Consider the following 16,978-nt stretch of genomic DNA (forward strand, 5'->3'; position numbering starts at 1 on the left):
CATTTGATAGATAATTTTGAAAGTAACATATCTGATTCTTGTAACATATATTGTGAACAATTCATATTGATATAAAATCGTAACATATATTATTGTTGAAATGTTGGTAGGTGTTTGGTTATATTTTTATTGGTAGCATATTGGTGTTAAAATTATTGTGACAAATTACATGTAACAGTATTGTGCATTTATCCTTTAAACAGATTATAATTAATATTAATATTAACAATATCATTATAATTAATTTAAAATTTTATAAATATTAACAACCTCTTTCCCATGGCTATGTGACCAACACCAAAGTGCGTGTGTACTTACCCCAAGTGTAGGGTATCGGCAAGTAATAAATCGACGAGTCTGGTATCGATCCACAAGGAAGCAATGCAAATTTGGTGATGAATGATATGCAAATGACTATCTAACACTAATAAACGCAATAAATATCTAATAAAAGCAAGTAAATGAAATGGGCCGAATGACTCGGTAGCATGAGTAATTTTATAATCAAAGTAAGTGAGAATTGGATTTAAAACAACTAATTAAAAACCTAGTCTCTAATCCGTCCCGGTGGCTACTCGGTTCACATACTCAAGGTACCATTACAAACACACACAACCATACACAATGCATTGTGTGATACTATCAATTATGCATATGCAAAGAGATTGGGATATAAGACTTTAATTCATACATGTAGGCCATCGGGTCTCTTAGTCTACGATGAACACAAAGGGATAAGCACCTAATATTATGGATTAATGTTCCCCCTTGGGGCTTGGCTTTGCTAACACCCTAGTTTCACACTCAAAGACAAATTAATCATAACTCTCCCATGCACATTCCTAAATTAACCCAAAACCCTATCATCAATACACATAATTAATAGTTATGCAATCGAAAACTCGATTAATTAAGGAAATCATGCAATGGGTTTAACAATTCTCAATCGAACACATTAGATGCAATCCCTAGACTAGACAATCCAAGAATACAATCAAATATGTCATTCTCATATATTTAATCACACAACTATCACGAAATTGAAAGAGAGAAATCGAAGCTACGATTATTTGAGCATACCTTGAGTAATCGAAACTTTGCACCCACCGTTAGAGACTAGAAACTAGAAAGGAAACTTAGTCACTCATCATAATGGATATAAACATCAATTTTATAGATGAAAATCAATGTTTACAAACAAAAAATCACAAAAACTAAGCAAAACCCTAGAGAGAGAAAAACTATGGAGGCTAGTTGTTCAAGAGTGAATGAATGAATTAGAACCCCAAATGTTAGGGTTTTCTCCTCTTTTTACAATGGAAAATACCTAGTTACCCTTACAATATCAATCCCCATTGGTTACAATTAAGAAATACCGAAAACCCTTTAAAAATCTATGTTGCAGCTGTTGGTTCGCGACAAGGTGTCCGAACGGCTTCGGAAGGTGTCCGGACACCTGGGCTTCATCAAGTCTTCATTATAGGCTCTGTTTCATTTTTCAAAGGAAGTGTCCGGACACCTAATGTGGGTGTCCAGACAGTAAGTGTCTGGACACCTTGGGAGGTGTCCCGACACCTCACAGCAAAAAGTGCCCAAAAAGTGCTCCAACTTGCCAGAACAATGTCCGATTCCTACAAAACCAAGGGGAAACATTTGTAAGTGTAAAATTAAGCTAGAATGCAATAAAATACATTAGCTAAGTGCTAGAACATCCTAATTAGATGGTATTGGGACCTCAAAATAGAAGTCCGATCACACTCCCCAACTTAGACGTTGCTAGTCCCTAACAATGCGAACACTACCTAAAAAATATAAAATCATAACTCACTGACGTATGCATCATGGTTGCATTTAGCGTATACAACAAGCCTTTAAACCCCTAGGTCACCATAGTGGACGAGTTGTAGTCTCATGAGGGCTTATCAGAGCGATACCCACAAACACTTGCCAAGCGATCCACTATTAATTTGAAAGCACCATAAATGATTCTTAAGTTCTCACATGCAAGAAATAGAGTTAATCTCCCAATTCCCTCACTAGTCGAAGACATGCAAAATCTTTAGAAAATCAATCTCAATCCCCTCAAAGATGACTAATAACATTTTTATACTATGAAAAATATAAGTGCTATCAAGCAAGACAACCCAACACATTCACACAAGTAAAACCTTGCTATGGACCATTTTGGTGTTTATAAATCCCCAATTCCAAGTGTACACAAAAACATGAAAGCATTGTGCTAAGTGAATGACTTACACACTTGGATTAAATGTATGTGTTTATGAAAGATAATTTGGATGCGCATAGCTTTGAGAAAGAAATCACTTACAAGAGCAATTAATGCATTCACCAACTCACTTGCTTACCTTGGATCAAATTCATCAAAAGGTTAAATGGGTTGTAATGTGGCCATGGGACAAGGTAGGAAGGATTTGGATCTAGGTAACAAGTTGCAAGGTTAAGTTCAACATGTGAGCTAAGTTCTCTTTTTTTTTTGTCACCCCTTGTACCACAAATTCAACACTTCTCCTCCTTTACACACAAAGGATTAACTTTATTGCATACATCTCTTTTTGATGTTTTTCTTCTCTTTTCTAAGCTTTTTTCTTTCTTTCCTTTTTTTTCATTTGTACAACAACCCTCAATTTTTTTTCAACCTAAGAAAGGGTAATATCACTACCAACTTATTTTTTTCAAGCTCCTACTCAACCTTGCAACCAAAGGTGGGAAATATTTGGGGAAGTGGCTCACACAAGGGTTGTAAGTGAAATCAAGAGGCTTAAAGAAATTTAAGGCTTATAATCACTCACAAATGAATAGGCTAGGCTCAAATCTCTTAACCTAATTAATCCTTCGATCCTAAGTTCACAAGCAAGTAACAAATACAAAAAATCACACTTCTCAGTAATCAAATATAGTGTTTGCAAAGCTATTGAAGAACACGCTCATAGGATGTCAAATGAATAATTGATGAAAAAAATACCTAAAACCCAATGTATATCAATAAAGAATGACTCAAAAGAATGAGAAGGGTAACAAGGTAATTTTTAGACAAAAGAATCCAAAAACGTAGTCATACAAATACTTCAAGCCAAGATGCCTGCTCAACCACACAATTTTATATCAAAATAAGCCTCAATCATCCCACAGAGAAATTGATCATAATCATCCCACTCAATTACATGCATCAGTTTCACAAAAGAAATTAAGGAACCTACTATATACTTGCATATTTGAACAAGAATAAGAAATTAACCTTCAAATTGGTAGTGAATCCCAAAAACGTCTACTCATCCCCTACTAAAGTCCATCTAGCATGTATGAACAACAGAGCACAACACAATAGGATAGAAGGTAGGAAATCATACCATACTCTTCAAAAGTGGTCGGAATCATGAGAAACGAAGCACATCTTGAAAAAGTTAATACCAACCACACTATCCAAGCATGACACAACAAGATTTTTTTTTTCAAAATTTTCAAATTTTTGATATTCACAAAAGCACACCAAAATAAAGCAAGTTTCACAATGAATCCACAATTCCCTCACCCCCAACTTAAATGAAAAATTGTCCCCAATGTCAAGAATGGAAAACAAGGCAAGAACAAATTGTGAGATCATTGTGAACTACAAAAACACAACAAAATTAGGGGTAAGAAAATCACAACATAACACACTCTAACACTAGTAAACGCAATGAATATCTAATAAAAGTAAGTAAATGAAATGGGTCGAATGACTCGGTAGCATGAGAAATTTTGTAATCAAAGTAAGTGAGAATTGGATTTAAAACAATTAATTAAAAACCTAGTCTCTAATCCGTCCTGATGGCTACTCGGTTCTCAAACTTAAGGTATCATTGCAAACACACACAACCATACATAATGCCTTGTGTGATACTATCAATCATACATATGCAAAGAGAATTGGGATATAAGACTTCAATTCATACATGTAGGCAATCGAGTCTCTTAGTTTACGATGAACACAAAGAGATAAACACCTAATATTTTGGGTTAATGTCCCTCCTTAGGGCTCGGCTTTGCTAACACCCTAGTTTCACACTCAAAGACAAATCAACCATAACTCTCCCATGCACATTCCTAAATTAACCCAAAACCTCATCATCAATATACATAATTAATAGCTATGCAATCGAAAACTTGATTAATTAAGGAAATCATGCAATGAGTTTAACAATTCTCAATCGAACACATTAGATGCAATCCCTAGACTAGACAATCCAAGAATACAATCAAATATGTCATTCTCATATATCCAATCACACAACTATCACGAAATTAAAAGAGAGAAATCGAAGCTATGATTATTTGAGCATACCTTGAGTAATCGAAACTTTGCACCGACCGTTCGGGACTAGAAACTAGAAAGGAAACTTAGCCACTCATCATAATGGATATAAACATCAATTTTATAGATGAAAATCAATGTTTACAGATAAAATCACAAGAACTAAGCAAAACCCTAGAACGAGAAAAATAGAGAAAAACTATGGAGGCTAGATGTTCAAGAGTGAATGAATGAATTAGAACCCCAAATCTTAGGGTTTTCTCATCTTTTTACATTGAAAAATACCTAATTACCCTTATAATATCAATCCCCATTGGTCACAATTAAGAAATACTCGAAAAACCCTTTAAAAATCTATGTTGTGACTGTTGGTTCGCAACAAGGTGTCCGGATGGCTTCGGAAGGTGTCCGGACACCTGGGCTTCATAAAGTCTTCGTTATAGGCTCTGTTTCATTTTTCAAAGGAAGTGTCCAGACACCTAATGTGGGTGTCCGAACACCTCACAGCAAAAAGTGTCCAAAAAGTGCTCCAACTTGCCCGAACAAGGTCCGATTCCTACAAAACAAAGGGGAAATATTTGTAAGTGTAAAATTGCTAGAATGCAATAAAATACATTAGCTAAGTGCTATAACATCCTAATTAGATGGTATTAGGACCTCAAAATAGAGGTCCAATCACTATACTCTCCCTTAATCACTTCTTTCAACATCTTCTCTCTCTAAGGAGCTTCCTCTCTCTACATCCTCTGTTTGTGATGGTGGTTTCTAGCAAGAGAAGAGGAAGAACACTCAATTTGGAGGCTTTGATGATGGTATTAATAGTGGTCTGAGAAGCTGTAAAATGGTGGTTTTTGAAAAGGATAGCTCATCATCGGAAGTGGACTAGCTGGAGGAGATGTCGACTAGACGATTTGGACACTGAAATCGTTGGGGAAGAAGGGCATTGGTTGAATTTTCTATTTATGGACCATTTTGAAAGGGACTTATTGGTCCTTGAATTGTCTCGATTTTTGTACCATAAAAAAGTCGTTTGTTGCACCAAAACAATATATTGTCTTAGAATTGTACCTGTACAATATATTGTTGCACAAAATTGTTGTCCTGTACAATATATTGTTGCACAAAATTGTTGTCCAAACGGGCACTAATAGTGTGTATGTGACTTTACCTTAAGTGTAAAATAGTCAGCAAGTAATACACTTGGTGAGACCGAGATCGAATTCACAGAGGAGTTAATGCAAATTTGGGTGGATTAAATTAGGGGTGTCCATTCGGTTTCTGATTCGTTTTTAATCGAAATCGAAATGTTCGAATTGATTCGGTTATGATATTTTAGAATCCATAATTGAACCATATTTGTTCGGATAACCAAACCGAAATAATCATATTTTTTGGATCGGATCGGTTCAGTTGTTGGTTTTTGAAGAAATGGAAAAAAGGAAGAGTTAAATACACCGCTCTTTTTGTTAAATACATCAAGTGTTAAATACACTACCCTAAAATTATTATTATACCCTTAATAACCTACAACTACAAAACCTAAAAGCTTTTAGTCCATCAACTCTCCCTAACCTATATCATAATCCCACTCCCCATCTCATGAATGACGTTTGGCAATTGCATGGAGCACTCTACATAGAAATCCTTATTTCCTTGCCATATCCGCCACATATACATTCCCTTCCATTGAGGGTACGAAGGTGGCCATAACCATTGGCATGAATCACACCATGCACAGATGAGAGTTTGTCTTCAAACTGAGCGTTAACCCAGTCTTCAACATCATCTCTAGTGATCAGAAAGTTGCACCTATATAATGAACCAAATTCACGTTAGATGCTCTCAAAAAATACCCAAGAATCTCGCAAACATGCAGATCAAGTAGCCTGCTTGCTTACCTTGATTCTGTCTTTTGTTGTAAAAAGCTGGTTTTGGTATTGTTGTTAAGGGAAAGGGTTTACTTGTCTTTTCCTTTGGGTAGAGTCCCCCTTTTAACCTAGTTTTGTGGAGTTTCAAGTGATGTTGGAATTGAGAAGATAGTTATGAACATTAAGAGGAGCCTATTGCGATTGGCTATCTGATCTTGTATTATCTGTTCTTGATGGAGTGGTGAATGATGATTTTGTATCTCTGGTAGGCTGATTGCAAGTATTGAATACTTGGCTCTGTTGTTACTTGTTATCTGTAGTAGGTTTGCTTGTATCCGTGATTTACTAGTTCAGTAGCTAGTTGTATGGATTTCCTCTATTTTATGTAAGACAATTAACAAGCCAATAGACTTGTGTTGGTATTTTGCTGCCCTGTTAAGTATTTTGGAGTTTGTTACCTGATTTAACTACATGATAGACTCATCTTATGTTAACTTGATAAAGAGTCAGGTTTGAGTGGATTTAAGAGTTGTATTTAACATCAAAGTCTTTTTGAAATAATGTATATTTTAGTCATTTTGTAAAAGAGCATTATTGTCTAAAAATTATAAAAAAATTATGGTATTGCATTTAACAAAAAGAGCAGTGTATTTAACCATCCCCAATGGAAAAAGAATTAATAAATCTTAAATAGAGGGATGAAATAGCCCATGATAATAAATATATTATCTCATCACAGTTAAAATGATAGTCAACATGAGTTCAATTAATCAATCTTAATTTATAATTTGTATAATGATTAGGTTAATTGATATCTTAATTTATAATTTCTTATAGAGACATAATCAGAGTTTTACAAATACTACTTGGCCTCCCATGGTGTCTCAACAATTCCAATATGTAACATACATATATATATAATCTAATATAACATATATTATTTATTATATAAGATATATTATATTATATAATATAGTATATAATATGTAACATATATAATATAGTATATAATATATATTAATATTTTTTGATTGCCGAAAAAATAACCGAAATTTTACTAAAATCATAATAATATCAGAAATTGTAACAAAAAAAACCGAATCCAAAATCGAATAACCACGGTTGTAGATCGGTTGTGGACACCCCTTGATGAAATGCATATAGACTAAAATGCATTGAATAATGAACAAATGCGAGTAAAGTAAAAGACCCAAATAACTTAGTAGCATTGAGAGCATTTTGTAACTAAACTAAAGACCATTTTTATGAAACAATTTATTAAGATTCTAACCGCTAATCCGTCCCCGTGGATGATTAATTATGCATATGTAAGGAAGATTGTGCATAAAGACTTCCGTTCAAACATGGAGATCATCAGGCCTCCTGGTCTACGAATGAATGCAAAGGCGTAGTCACCTAATCTTATAGATTAATATTCCCTCTTAGGGCTTGGTTTTGCTAGCAACTCAGTTTCACACTCAAAAACAATTAGCCATAACTCTACCTTGTTCATTCCATGAATTCCACAAAATCCAATCATAAATACACATAATCAATGCCTATGCAATTGGCTCAAACAATTGGGGAAATCATACATTGGGTATTAAGAACTTCGATTTAAGCATGCTAAAATTGAGTTCCTAGATTCACGATGAATATATTAACACACAACGTACCAATTTTTATGAATTAATGTTCCCCTTGGGGCCTAGCCTAATCGTCAAACCCGTTTCTCACCCAAATCAAGAAAACACAATAATAACACATCCATTCATATGCAACCAACACATAACTATCACAGAATTGCAAGAGAGAAATCAAAGCTACGATTCTCTACACATTCCTTGAGTAATCAAAAATCACATCCAACATTTCGGGACTAGAGATTAGAAAAACAAACTAGCTGCTCATGATCTTGGTGGGAAACATCCAATTTTATTGATTAAAACTAGAGTTTACACCAAAATCAAGAGATTACACAAAGAAATTTAGAGAGAGAATGGAGAAAACCTAGAAACTAAAAGGGGCTAGAATGACAGATAGAGAGAAACCTTTAGTTAGAGTTTTAGTCTCTTTCCTACACCTAAAATTATCTATCTACCCTTACAACGTCGTCTCTCATTAGTTACAATTGGAATTTCCTAAAATTATCTTTCTATCAACACTCCACGGCACCGGAGCAATCGAAAAAGCGGGAGCGCTTGAGATCGCTAGAGCGGGCATCAAAGGTAGTCGTCTGGAGGCTTAAATAGGGTGTTTAGACGAATGTCTGATAGCAGAACAAATTGCTCCAAAAATAGTCGCATTGCTCTCATTTTCTACAAAATCAACGAGAAATACTTATAAGAGTAAAATTGAACTAAAACACACATAAACACATATACTAAGTACTAGAATATCCGAATTAAAGGACGTTCGCACATCAACTTAGAGGTTCAATCAGTCACCTAATAACACGAGAGATTCTCCTTTCACCTATTAAAATATAATTTTTTTAAACAATGTACAGTATTTTTATAAACAACAACAACATCATAATCTCTATTCTACTATAATTTACTTAATACTTGATATGCCAATTATATTCATATAATTGTGCATCCTTTTATATGAAATCTTGCATTGTTTAAGAGTTAATTCGAATTATATGCTGCTTAAAGAGTGTTATTTGCACATTTCAGGTTCCGGAGCATAAATGGAAGAAAAGCAGCTTAATGGATAGGAATAAGCAAGAAATTGGACCCGGAAAGAAAAAATCCGATCGATCGGACCAAATGCCCGATCGATCGGATTCTAATTTAACTGAATTGGACAGTGGAGAATTCCGATCGATCGGGCCAAAAACCGATCGATCGGCCAGAGTAGTCTCGCGAATTTTTAGGCCTTTAGATGTCCGAAATCAACCTAAAGTCAAGAAAGATCAGCTCAAAACGACATCATCCTGTGAGATAAACGACTCTGGGTCATGGGGAGTATAAAAGGAATAAGTTGCTAGGTTTTGGGGGGTTGGAACGTTTTGGAGAAATTCTCTCAAGCTTGGACGGCAACCCTTGGGAGCTCAAGCTGGAATTTCAGGGGTTTCATCTAATTTCTTCTCATTTCTTGTATTAAATGACTGCTAGTATGGATTTCAAGTTGTATTTCGTGATTATGAGGAACTAATCCTCTAACTAGGGGTCCTAATGGAACCCCTCTTTGAATGTTGAATGAACTTGATTTTTAGCCTTTAATCTCTCTTATGGTTGTTGATTTTCTATGGATACACTTATTGCTTTCAAATGCTTGATCACCATTTGAATGATTTTTAGCTTGAGTTGAGTCCGGAAGGATAGGCCTAAGGTTGCAAGAATCCGTAGAAAACATAAGTTGAATGAACCATAGAAATATAGGTTTATGACTTATGCAATTGTTAAGTGATTTCCATTGATCTTAATGGGTTTACAATGTACTAATCCGAGTGTTAGGAATAACCCGGATTTATGTTGAAAACACATTCGATGTATCTAGGAATAGAACATTGAATAGAGTGGGAAATTGATTGTCAACAACTAATTTGAGAATTGAGAGTTAAAGAATCAATGGAGTTCAATTGGATGAGAGGTGGTGAAATTAGGAACCCTAGTGTTTAACTTTCTTGGAAATCAAATTGTCGTTTGTTGTTAGTTAATTGTTCAATTTGTTACTTACTTAGTGATTTTGCAGTTGCTTGTTAGCTTTGAATGACCACAATCACAATTCGCATTGCCAATTAGTGTAAAAATTGTTCGAATTGACTTTGAATTTGAATTTGCTAAAATATCCTCGTGGGAACGATACTCTACTCATTCTTTATTACTTGTGCGACTTGTCCGCTTGCGAATAATTACACAACAAGTTTTTGGCGCCGTTGCCGGGGATTGAGGCAAAGTTTTATTTTTGTGTCAATTTAGGAAATTTTTGTGCTAATTCGGTTTTTAATTTTCTGCAGAAATTATTTCCTCTTGTATGAGCTTGGGAACACGTTCTTCTAATCCAGAATTAATTGCTATTGATTTGGAGATTGAAAGGACTCTTCACAATCTTAGACGAGAGCTTATTAATAATCAAATGGAAGGCTTTGGGGACAATCAAGGAAGGGGAAATCTTGGTGATCTTGGTGGAGCTGTAAATGTGAATGGTGGCAATGGTAATGGTGGAGGTGTTAATGTAAGACATGGTGATGATGAGGTTGAAGGTCCTCCTAGACAATTTGATCCTCGCTCTCTCGAGGATTGTGCTAGGCCTACTTGGGACACCAATCCTTCAAGCATCCGCTATCCCCCTATCAATGCTACTAATTTTGAGATCAAGCCGGCTATCATCAACATTATCTCTAATTCAGTGGTTTTCTATGGTCTTCCCAATGAAGAGCCCAATATTCATCTTCGCTCTTTCTTGCATGTGTGCACCACTTTTGGGATTAACGGAGCTTCTAAGGATGCTATCTTGTTGAGGTTATTCCCATTTTCTTTGAGGGACAAGGCTAAGGGATGGTTGATGTCTTTGCCTCCCAACTCTATCACCACTTGGGATGAGATGGCGGAACAATTTTTGACGAAATTCTTTCCTCCAAGCAAGGCGGTGCTAATTAGGGCGGATATCATGTCTTTTGCCCAAAAGGATTTTGAATCATTTTATGAAGCTTGGGAGCGCTTTAAAGGAATTATTCGAAGTTGCCCAAATCATGGCCTCCCGGAATGGGTAGTGTACCAAGCTTTTTATAATGGTTTGAGCATGCATACTAAGGAGACTATTAATGCAGCTGCGGGAGGTTCATTCATGACCAAGAATCAAGAGGAGGCTAGAGAATTACTGGAAAAAGTGGCCAAAACCACTAACTCTTGGTCTTCGGAGAGGGGGAATCCAAAGCAAGGAGGAAGTTTTAGAGATGATGAAGTTATGTCTACCTTGGCTATAATGGCAAAGAAGATTGAGGCATTGACACTAAATCAAGCTCAAGGAGTACATGCTATGCAAAGCACACCTTCTCATATGTCTTGTGATTATTGTTGTAGTACTAACCATCACACCGGAGAATGCTTGATCACTAATGCATCTTCGTCTCAAGGTGAGCAAGTTAATGCTATTGGAGGTGGATATTACAGTCGGCCCCGAAATGATCCATACTCAAACTTCTATAATCCGGGGTTTCGTAATCATCCAAACTTCTCTTGGAGCAACAATAAAAATGTGCAAAACCCCCCCCCCCCTCAACAAATCCAGCCACAAGAGAAAAGGAGGGATATCGATGAAATGTTTGCTAAAATGGCCGGAAGTATGGAGGCATTAGCCAACAACACCAACAATTTCATTAGCAAGACTGATTCTGCATTACAAACTCAAGCGTCACTGATTCAGAATCAAGGGGCATCCATTAGAAATCTTGAAATACAAGTGGGGCAGCTAGCTAATGCCCTATCATCAAGAGAAAAAGGGGAACTCCCTAGCCAAACGGAAGTGAATCCAAAAGGTAAAGATCATTGTTATGCTATCACCTTACGGAATGGGAATCTAGTAAAAACTGCTGCTGATCTCGATGCTGAAAAAGCGAAAAAATTGAAAGATGCAGAATTGCAGAAAAATGTAGTTGAGGAAACACAGAGTCCAAATCCGATCGATCGGACCTCAAATCCGATCGATCGGATCCCTGAATTTGAAAATGAGACAGGAGAAAAATCCGATCGATCGGACACAATTCCGATCGATCGGACCACTGCAGACCAAAATGAAAGTGTTGAAAATATGCAGAAGAGCAAGGATGTGCAGTCCCGGTATGCAGTTGAATTGGATTGGCCTGATAGTTCATTGCCAGCACCTCCAGTTAAAGCATATGTACCTCCAATTCCTTTTCCACAAAGGTTGAAAAACACCAAGACGGATTCTGGATTCTCAAAGTTTCTTGATGTGTTCAAGAAATTGCAGATAAACATACCTTTTGCCGAAGCTTTGGAGCAGATGCCCAGCTATGCCAAGTTTATGAAGGAGATTCTTTCTAAGAAGCGGAGGTTGAAGGATTATGAGAGTGTCCAGTTGACAGAGGAGTGTAGTGCAATAGTGCAGCAAAAGCTTCCAGTTAAGAAGAAAGATCCAGGAAGTTTCACTATTCCTTGCACTATTGGCAGTACAGTAATTGAAAGGGCATTATGTGATTTGGGAGCTAGTATCAATTTAATGCCACTATCGATAGCCAAGCTCATTGGCTTGCATGAAATCAGCCCCACTACAATGTCTCTTATCATGGCGGATCGATCTATTAAACATCCTCGGGGTATCATTGAGGATGTTCTTGTCAAAGTAGACAAATTGGTTTTTCCGGTGGATTTTGTGATTCTTGATATGGAAGAAGATTCTAATACTCCAATTATTTTGGGGAGACCTTTCTTGCGTACGGGGAGGACTCTTATTGATGTGGAAAAAGGTACTTTGGTATTGAGAATTGCGGATGAAGAAGTCACGTTCAAGGTGTTTAACACTACCAAGTACCCGAATGACGAAGAATCTTGTCTTTGCATAGACTCGGTGGACCATATTTTGGCTCATACTTATTCCATCAATTCTTGCCAAGACCCTCTTGAGTCTTGCTTGGTGAATAGAGATGCTCTTGAATACGGTGATGATGAAATGGTAGAGTTTATGAATTGGTTAGAATCGATGCAAGAAGCTAAACCAAGAAGATTCCAGCGATTTGAACCGCTTGGTGTTTTGTCTTCAAGGCCACAACCAAGTATCATAGAAGCTCCAACACTCACTTTGAAACCTCTTCCGTCTCATCTTCGGTATGCTTACTTGGGAAATTCTACTACCTTGCCGGTTATTATCTCTTCGAAGTTGAATACGGAAGAAGAGGACAAACTTTTAAGAGTATTGAGGGAGCACAAAATGGCTTTGGGGTGGACAATAGCAGATATTCGGGGAATCAGCCCCACTATGTGTATGCATCGTATTCTAATGGAGGAGGATTACAAGTCTTCGGTAGAGCATCAACGCCGACTAAATCCCAATATGAAAGATGTAGTAAAAGCTGAAATTTTAAAACTTCTTGATGCAGGAATTATTTACCCTATTTCAGATAGTTCTTGGGTAAGTCCGGTGCAAGTAGTCCCCAAAAAGGGTGGAATCACAGTGGTGAAGAATGAGAAGAATGAATTGATTCCCACCCGCACTACGACTGGTTGGCGAGTTTGCATTGATTATAGGAAGCTCAACAATGCCACTAGGAAGGATCACTTTCCTTTACCCTTTATTGATCAAATGCTAGAGAGGCTTTCGGGATATTCCTATTATTGCTTCTTGGATGGTTATTCGGGGTACAATCAAATCCCCATTGCTCCGGAAGACCAAGAAAAGACCACTTTTACTTGTCCTTTTGGCACTTTTGCTTATAAAAGGATGCCTTTCGGCTTATGTAATGCGCCGGCCACCTTTCAACGGTGTATGATGAGTATTTTCAGTGATATGGTGGAGCACACAATTGAGGTATTCATGGATGATTTTTCTGTTTTTGGCTCATCATTTGACTCTTGTTTGAAAAATTTATCTATGGTGCTCCAAAGATGTGAAGAGACTAATTTAGTGCTCAATTGGGAGAAATGCCATTTCATGGTGCAAGAAGGGATAGTCTTAGGGCATCGAATTTCTCAAAAGGGCATTGAAGTGGACAAAGCTAAAATTGAACTTATTGAGAAACTCCCTCCACCAACTTCGGTTAAAGAGGTGAGAAGTTTTTTGGGGCATGCGGGATTCTATAGGCGTTTCATCAAGGATTTTTCGAGAATCACAAAGCCTTTGTGTGAATTATTGTTGAAAGATGTTAAGTTTCATTTTACAAAGGAGTGCTTGGCAGCCTATACCACTCTCAAGGAAAGGCTTACTACAGCTCCTATTATCACTTCTCCGGATTGGAACATTCCATTTGAGCTCATGTGTGATGCTAGTGACTACGCTATGGGAGCGGTTCTCGGTCAAAGGAAGAATAAAATTTTGTATGTTATCTACTATGCTAGCCGTACTCTAAATGATGCTCAACTCAATTACACAACAACGGAGAAAGAACTTTTGGCGGTTGTCTTTGCTCTTGACAAGTTCCGGTCGTACTTGATTGGCTCTAAAGTCATTGTATACACTGATCATGCAGCCTTGCGCTATTTATTAATGAAGAAGGAAGCCAAGCCAAGGTTGATTCGATGGATTCTTCTATTGCAAGAATTTGACTTGGAAATTCGAGATAAAAAGGGATCCGAGAATGTGGTGGCGGATCACTTGTCTAGAATATTGGAGGGGCGTGAAGAAGCGACCATTCCTATCAAAGAAACATTTCCAGATGAACAATTGTTTGCTATTCACTCTTCTACAACTCCTTGGTATGCTGATTTTGTAAATTATTTGGCCAAGGAGATCCTTCCTCCGGATTTATCCCACTATCAAAGGAAGAGATTCCTCCATCTTGTTCGGTTTTATTATTGGGAGGAGCCTTTCTTATGGAAGCAATGTATGGATCAAATTATTCGTCGGTGTGTTCCGGAGGAAGAAATGATTAGTATCTTGAAGCATTGCCACTCGTTTCCATGTGGTGGTCATTTTGGCGGTAACAAAACGGCAGCTAAGGTCTTGCAATCCGGTTTTTATTGGCCTACTTTGTTTAAAGATGCCCACTCATTTGTTTCTGCTTGTGATGAATGTCAACGTACTGGGAATATTTCAAATCGAAATCAAATGCCTTTAACCAATATTCTCGAGGTGGAGCTTTTTGATGTGTGGGGCATAGATTTTATGGGGCCATTCCCTAATTCTTTGGGAAATTACTATATCCTTATGGCGGTTGACTATGTTTCTAAATGGGTGGAGGCTATGGCATTACCCACCAATGATTCCAAAAGGGTGTTGAAGTTTTTGAAGAAGAATATTTTTACAAGATTTGGTACCCCGAGGGCGATTATTAGTGATGGGGGTACCCACTTTTGCAACCGGCAATTCGATTCCTTGCTTGCCAAATATGGCATTACTCACAAGGTCGCTACTCCGTACCATCCTCAGACAAGTGGCCAAGTGGAGATTTCTAATAGAGAGTTGAAGAAAATTCTTGAAAAAACAGTCAATGCCTCAAGGAAGGATTGGTCTTTAAAGCTAGATGATGCTTTGTGGGCTTACCGTACAGCTTTTAAAACTCCTATTGGCATGTCTCCCTTCCGCTTGGTATTTGGGAAAGCTTGTCACCTCCCGGTTGAATTGGAGCACAAAGCCTTTTGGGCTATTAAATTTCTGAATTTTGACATGACAAGTGCGGGAGAACAACGGTTATTGCAATTGAATGAGCTTGATGAAATTCGCCTTGATGCTTATGAGAATGCAAAAATCTATAAGGAACGGACCAAGAAATGGCATGATAGCCACATTGTTCGGAAGGAGTTCAAGGTGGGGCAACAAGTGCTGTTATTCAATTCAAGACTCCGTCTATTTCCGGGCAAGCTCAAATCGAGATGGTCCGGACCTTTTCTAGTTACCACGGTGTTTCCTCATGGCGCCGTTGAGATCAAGCATGAAACTATGGGAACTTCATTCAAGGTGAATGGGCAGAGATTGAAGCCTTATTATGAAGCTGAATTTTCTGGAGGGAAGGTCACTCTTCCTCTCCAAAATCCACAACAATGAGCAAGCCATAGTCGGGCCATCGACTATAAACTAGGCGCTTGTTGGGAGGCAACCCAACCAGGGTACTTTCGTTCCCTAATTTCTTTTGCATTGCTTTATTTTCATGTACATATTTGTTTTGCTTGTTTTGAAAACTGCCTGGGTTGGATTGGAAGTGTTATGGTGCAGGATATGCAAAATTGTGAAAATATGGACAGAGACGAAGTCCGATCGATCGGACCATATAGCCGATCGATCGGATTGGGTAAGTAAAAAAAAAAAGGGGGACCCGTGGGAAAATCCGATCGATCGGACCTTACTTCCGATCGATCGGACGCGCGGGCCAGGGTTTTTAAAGACCCCAGCCCGCGCCGCGCCCCTTCCCCTTTTACCTTTTCTCTCTTTTCTCTCTTGTTCTCTCACCCGACCCCGACTCCATCAACTATTTTTCATCATTTTTCTTTCCCGTTTTCTTTCATTCACTCATTTCTCTCACTTGGGTTCATCTCCCTCTCAGGTATGATTCCTTCACTCTTCCTTCGCATTTAAATTTTGAGATTGTGTGCTGCCATATGTTGATATTTCCTGATAATTGGAGATTTGGGAGAGGTGGGCTGTATGGATTGATTGAACATGGATTCGAAGTGTCTGAATGTTTTGTTTACTCTTATTCCATCATTCTTTCTAGGAACAAGGGAAGCCATTACTATTTTGCACTTTGTTCTTGACTTGTATTCCTTATGCACACAATGTGTTCGATGAAATGTTCCAACCATGTTAGAGTGCTTGCAATTATCACGTTCCAATTTTGATATGCTCTAGTGACCTGTATGAGTGTTTTCTTGCCAATTTGACCTGTTCTTCACTATTGCAATATGCCCGCGCTCAAGTTCTCATTTTCATGCATAACGAGCTTAGTAAAATGTGTCACCCACTTTTCTTTGTTTGAAATTGCGAATTCACATACGTTTCTTTGTATGCTCACGTCCCTTGCTCCATTATATACATATATATCATGTTGGGTCGTGCATTGAGGACTTTTGGTGTTTATTTGCCTATTATTGATTTTTGCGCACAGTTTCTGATGCGTGTGGTTTTGGGTGAGATTATGTCTTCCACATTTGAAGTGCGGGATTTGTTTGAATGCTTACAC

General features: G+C 37.6%; 1 protein-coding gene and 1 non-coding gene across 2 annotated transcripts; one reads left to right on the forward strand and one right to left on the reverse strand.

Annotated features, from left to right (window-relative positions):
* The first annotated feature begins 10,342 nt into the window (after positions 1-10,342).
* On the forward strand, positions 10,343-14,731 carry LOC120002571. Its single transcript, XM_038851335.1, has 7 exons — positions 10,343-10,365; positions 11,214-11,266; positions 11,762-11,969; positions 12,057-12,170; positions 12,573-14,134; positions 14,333-14,372; positions 14,590-14,731. Exons 1-7 carry the CDS (start codon positions 10,343-10,345, stop codon positions 14,729-14,731), a joined length of 2,142 nt encoding a protein of 713 aa, XP_038707263.1.
* On the reverse strand, positions 10,783-10,889 carry LOC120003171. The gene has a single exon (XR_005469295.1). It is a non-coding gene; the product is annotated as a small nucleolar RNA R71 (small nucleolar RNA).
* Positions 14,732-16,978: the final 2,247 nt, after the last annotated feature.

This window comes from Tripterygium wilfordii, chromosome 7 (assembly GCF_013401445.1).
Source record: "Tripterygium wilfordii isolate XIE 37 chromosome 7, ASM1340144v1, whole genome shotgun sequence".
NCBI lineage: Eukaryota > Viridiplantae > Streptophyta > Magnoliopsida > Celastrales > Celastraceae > Tripterygium > Tripterygium wilfordii.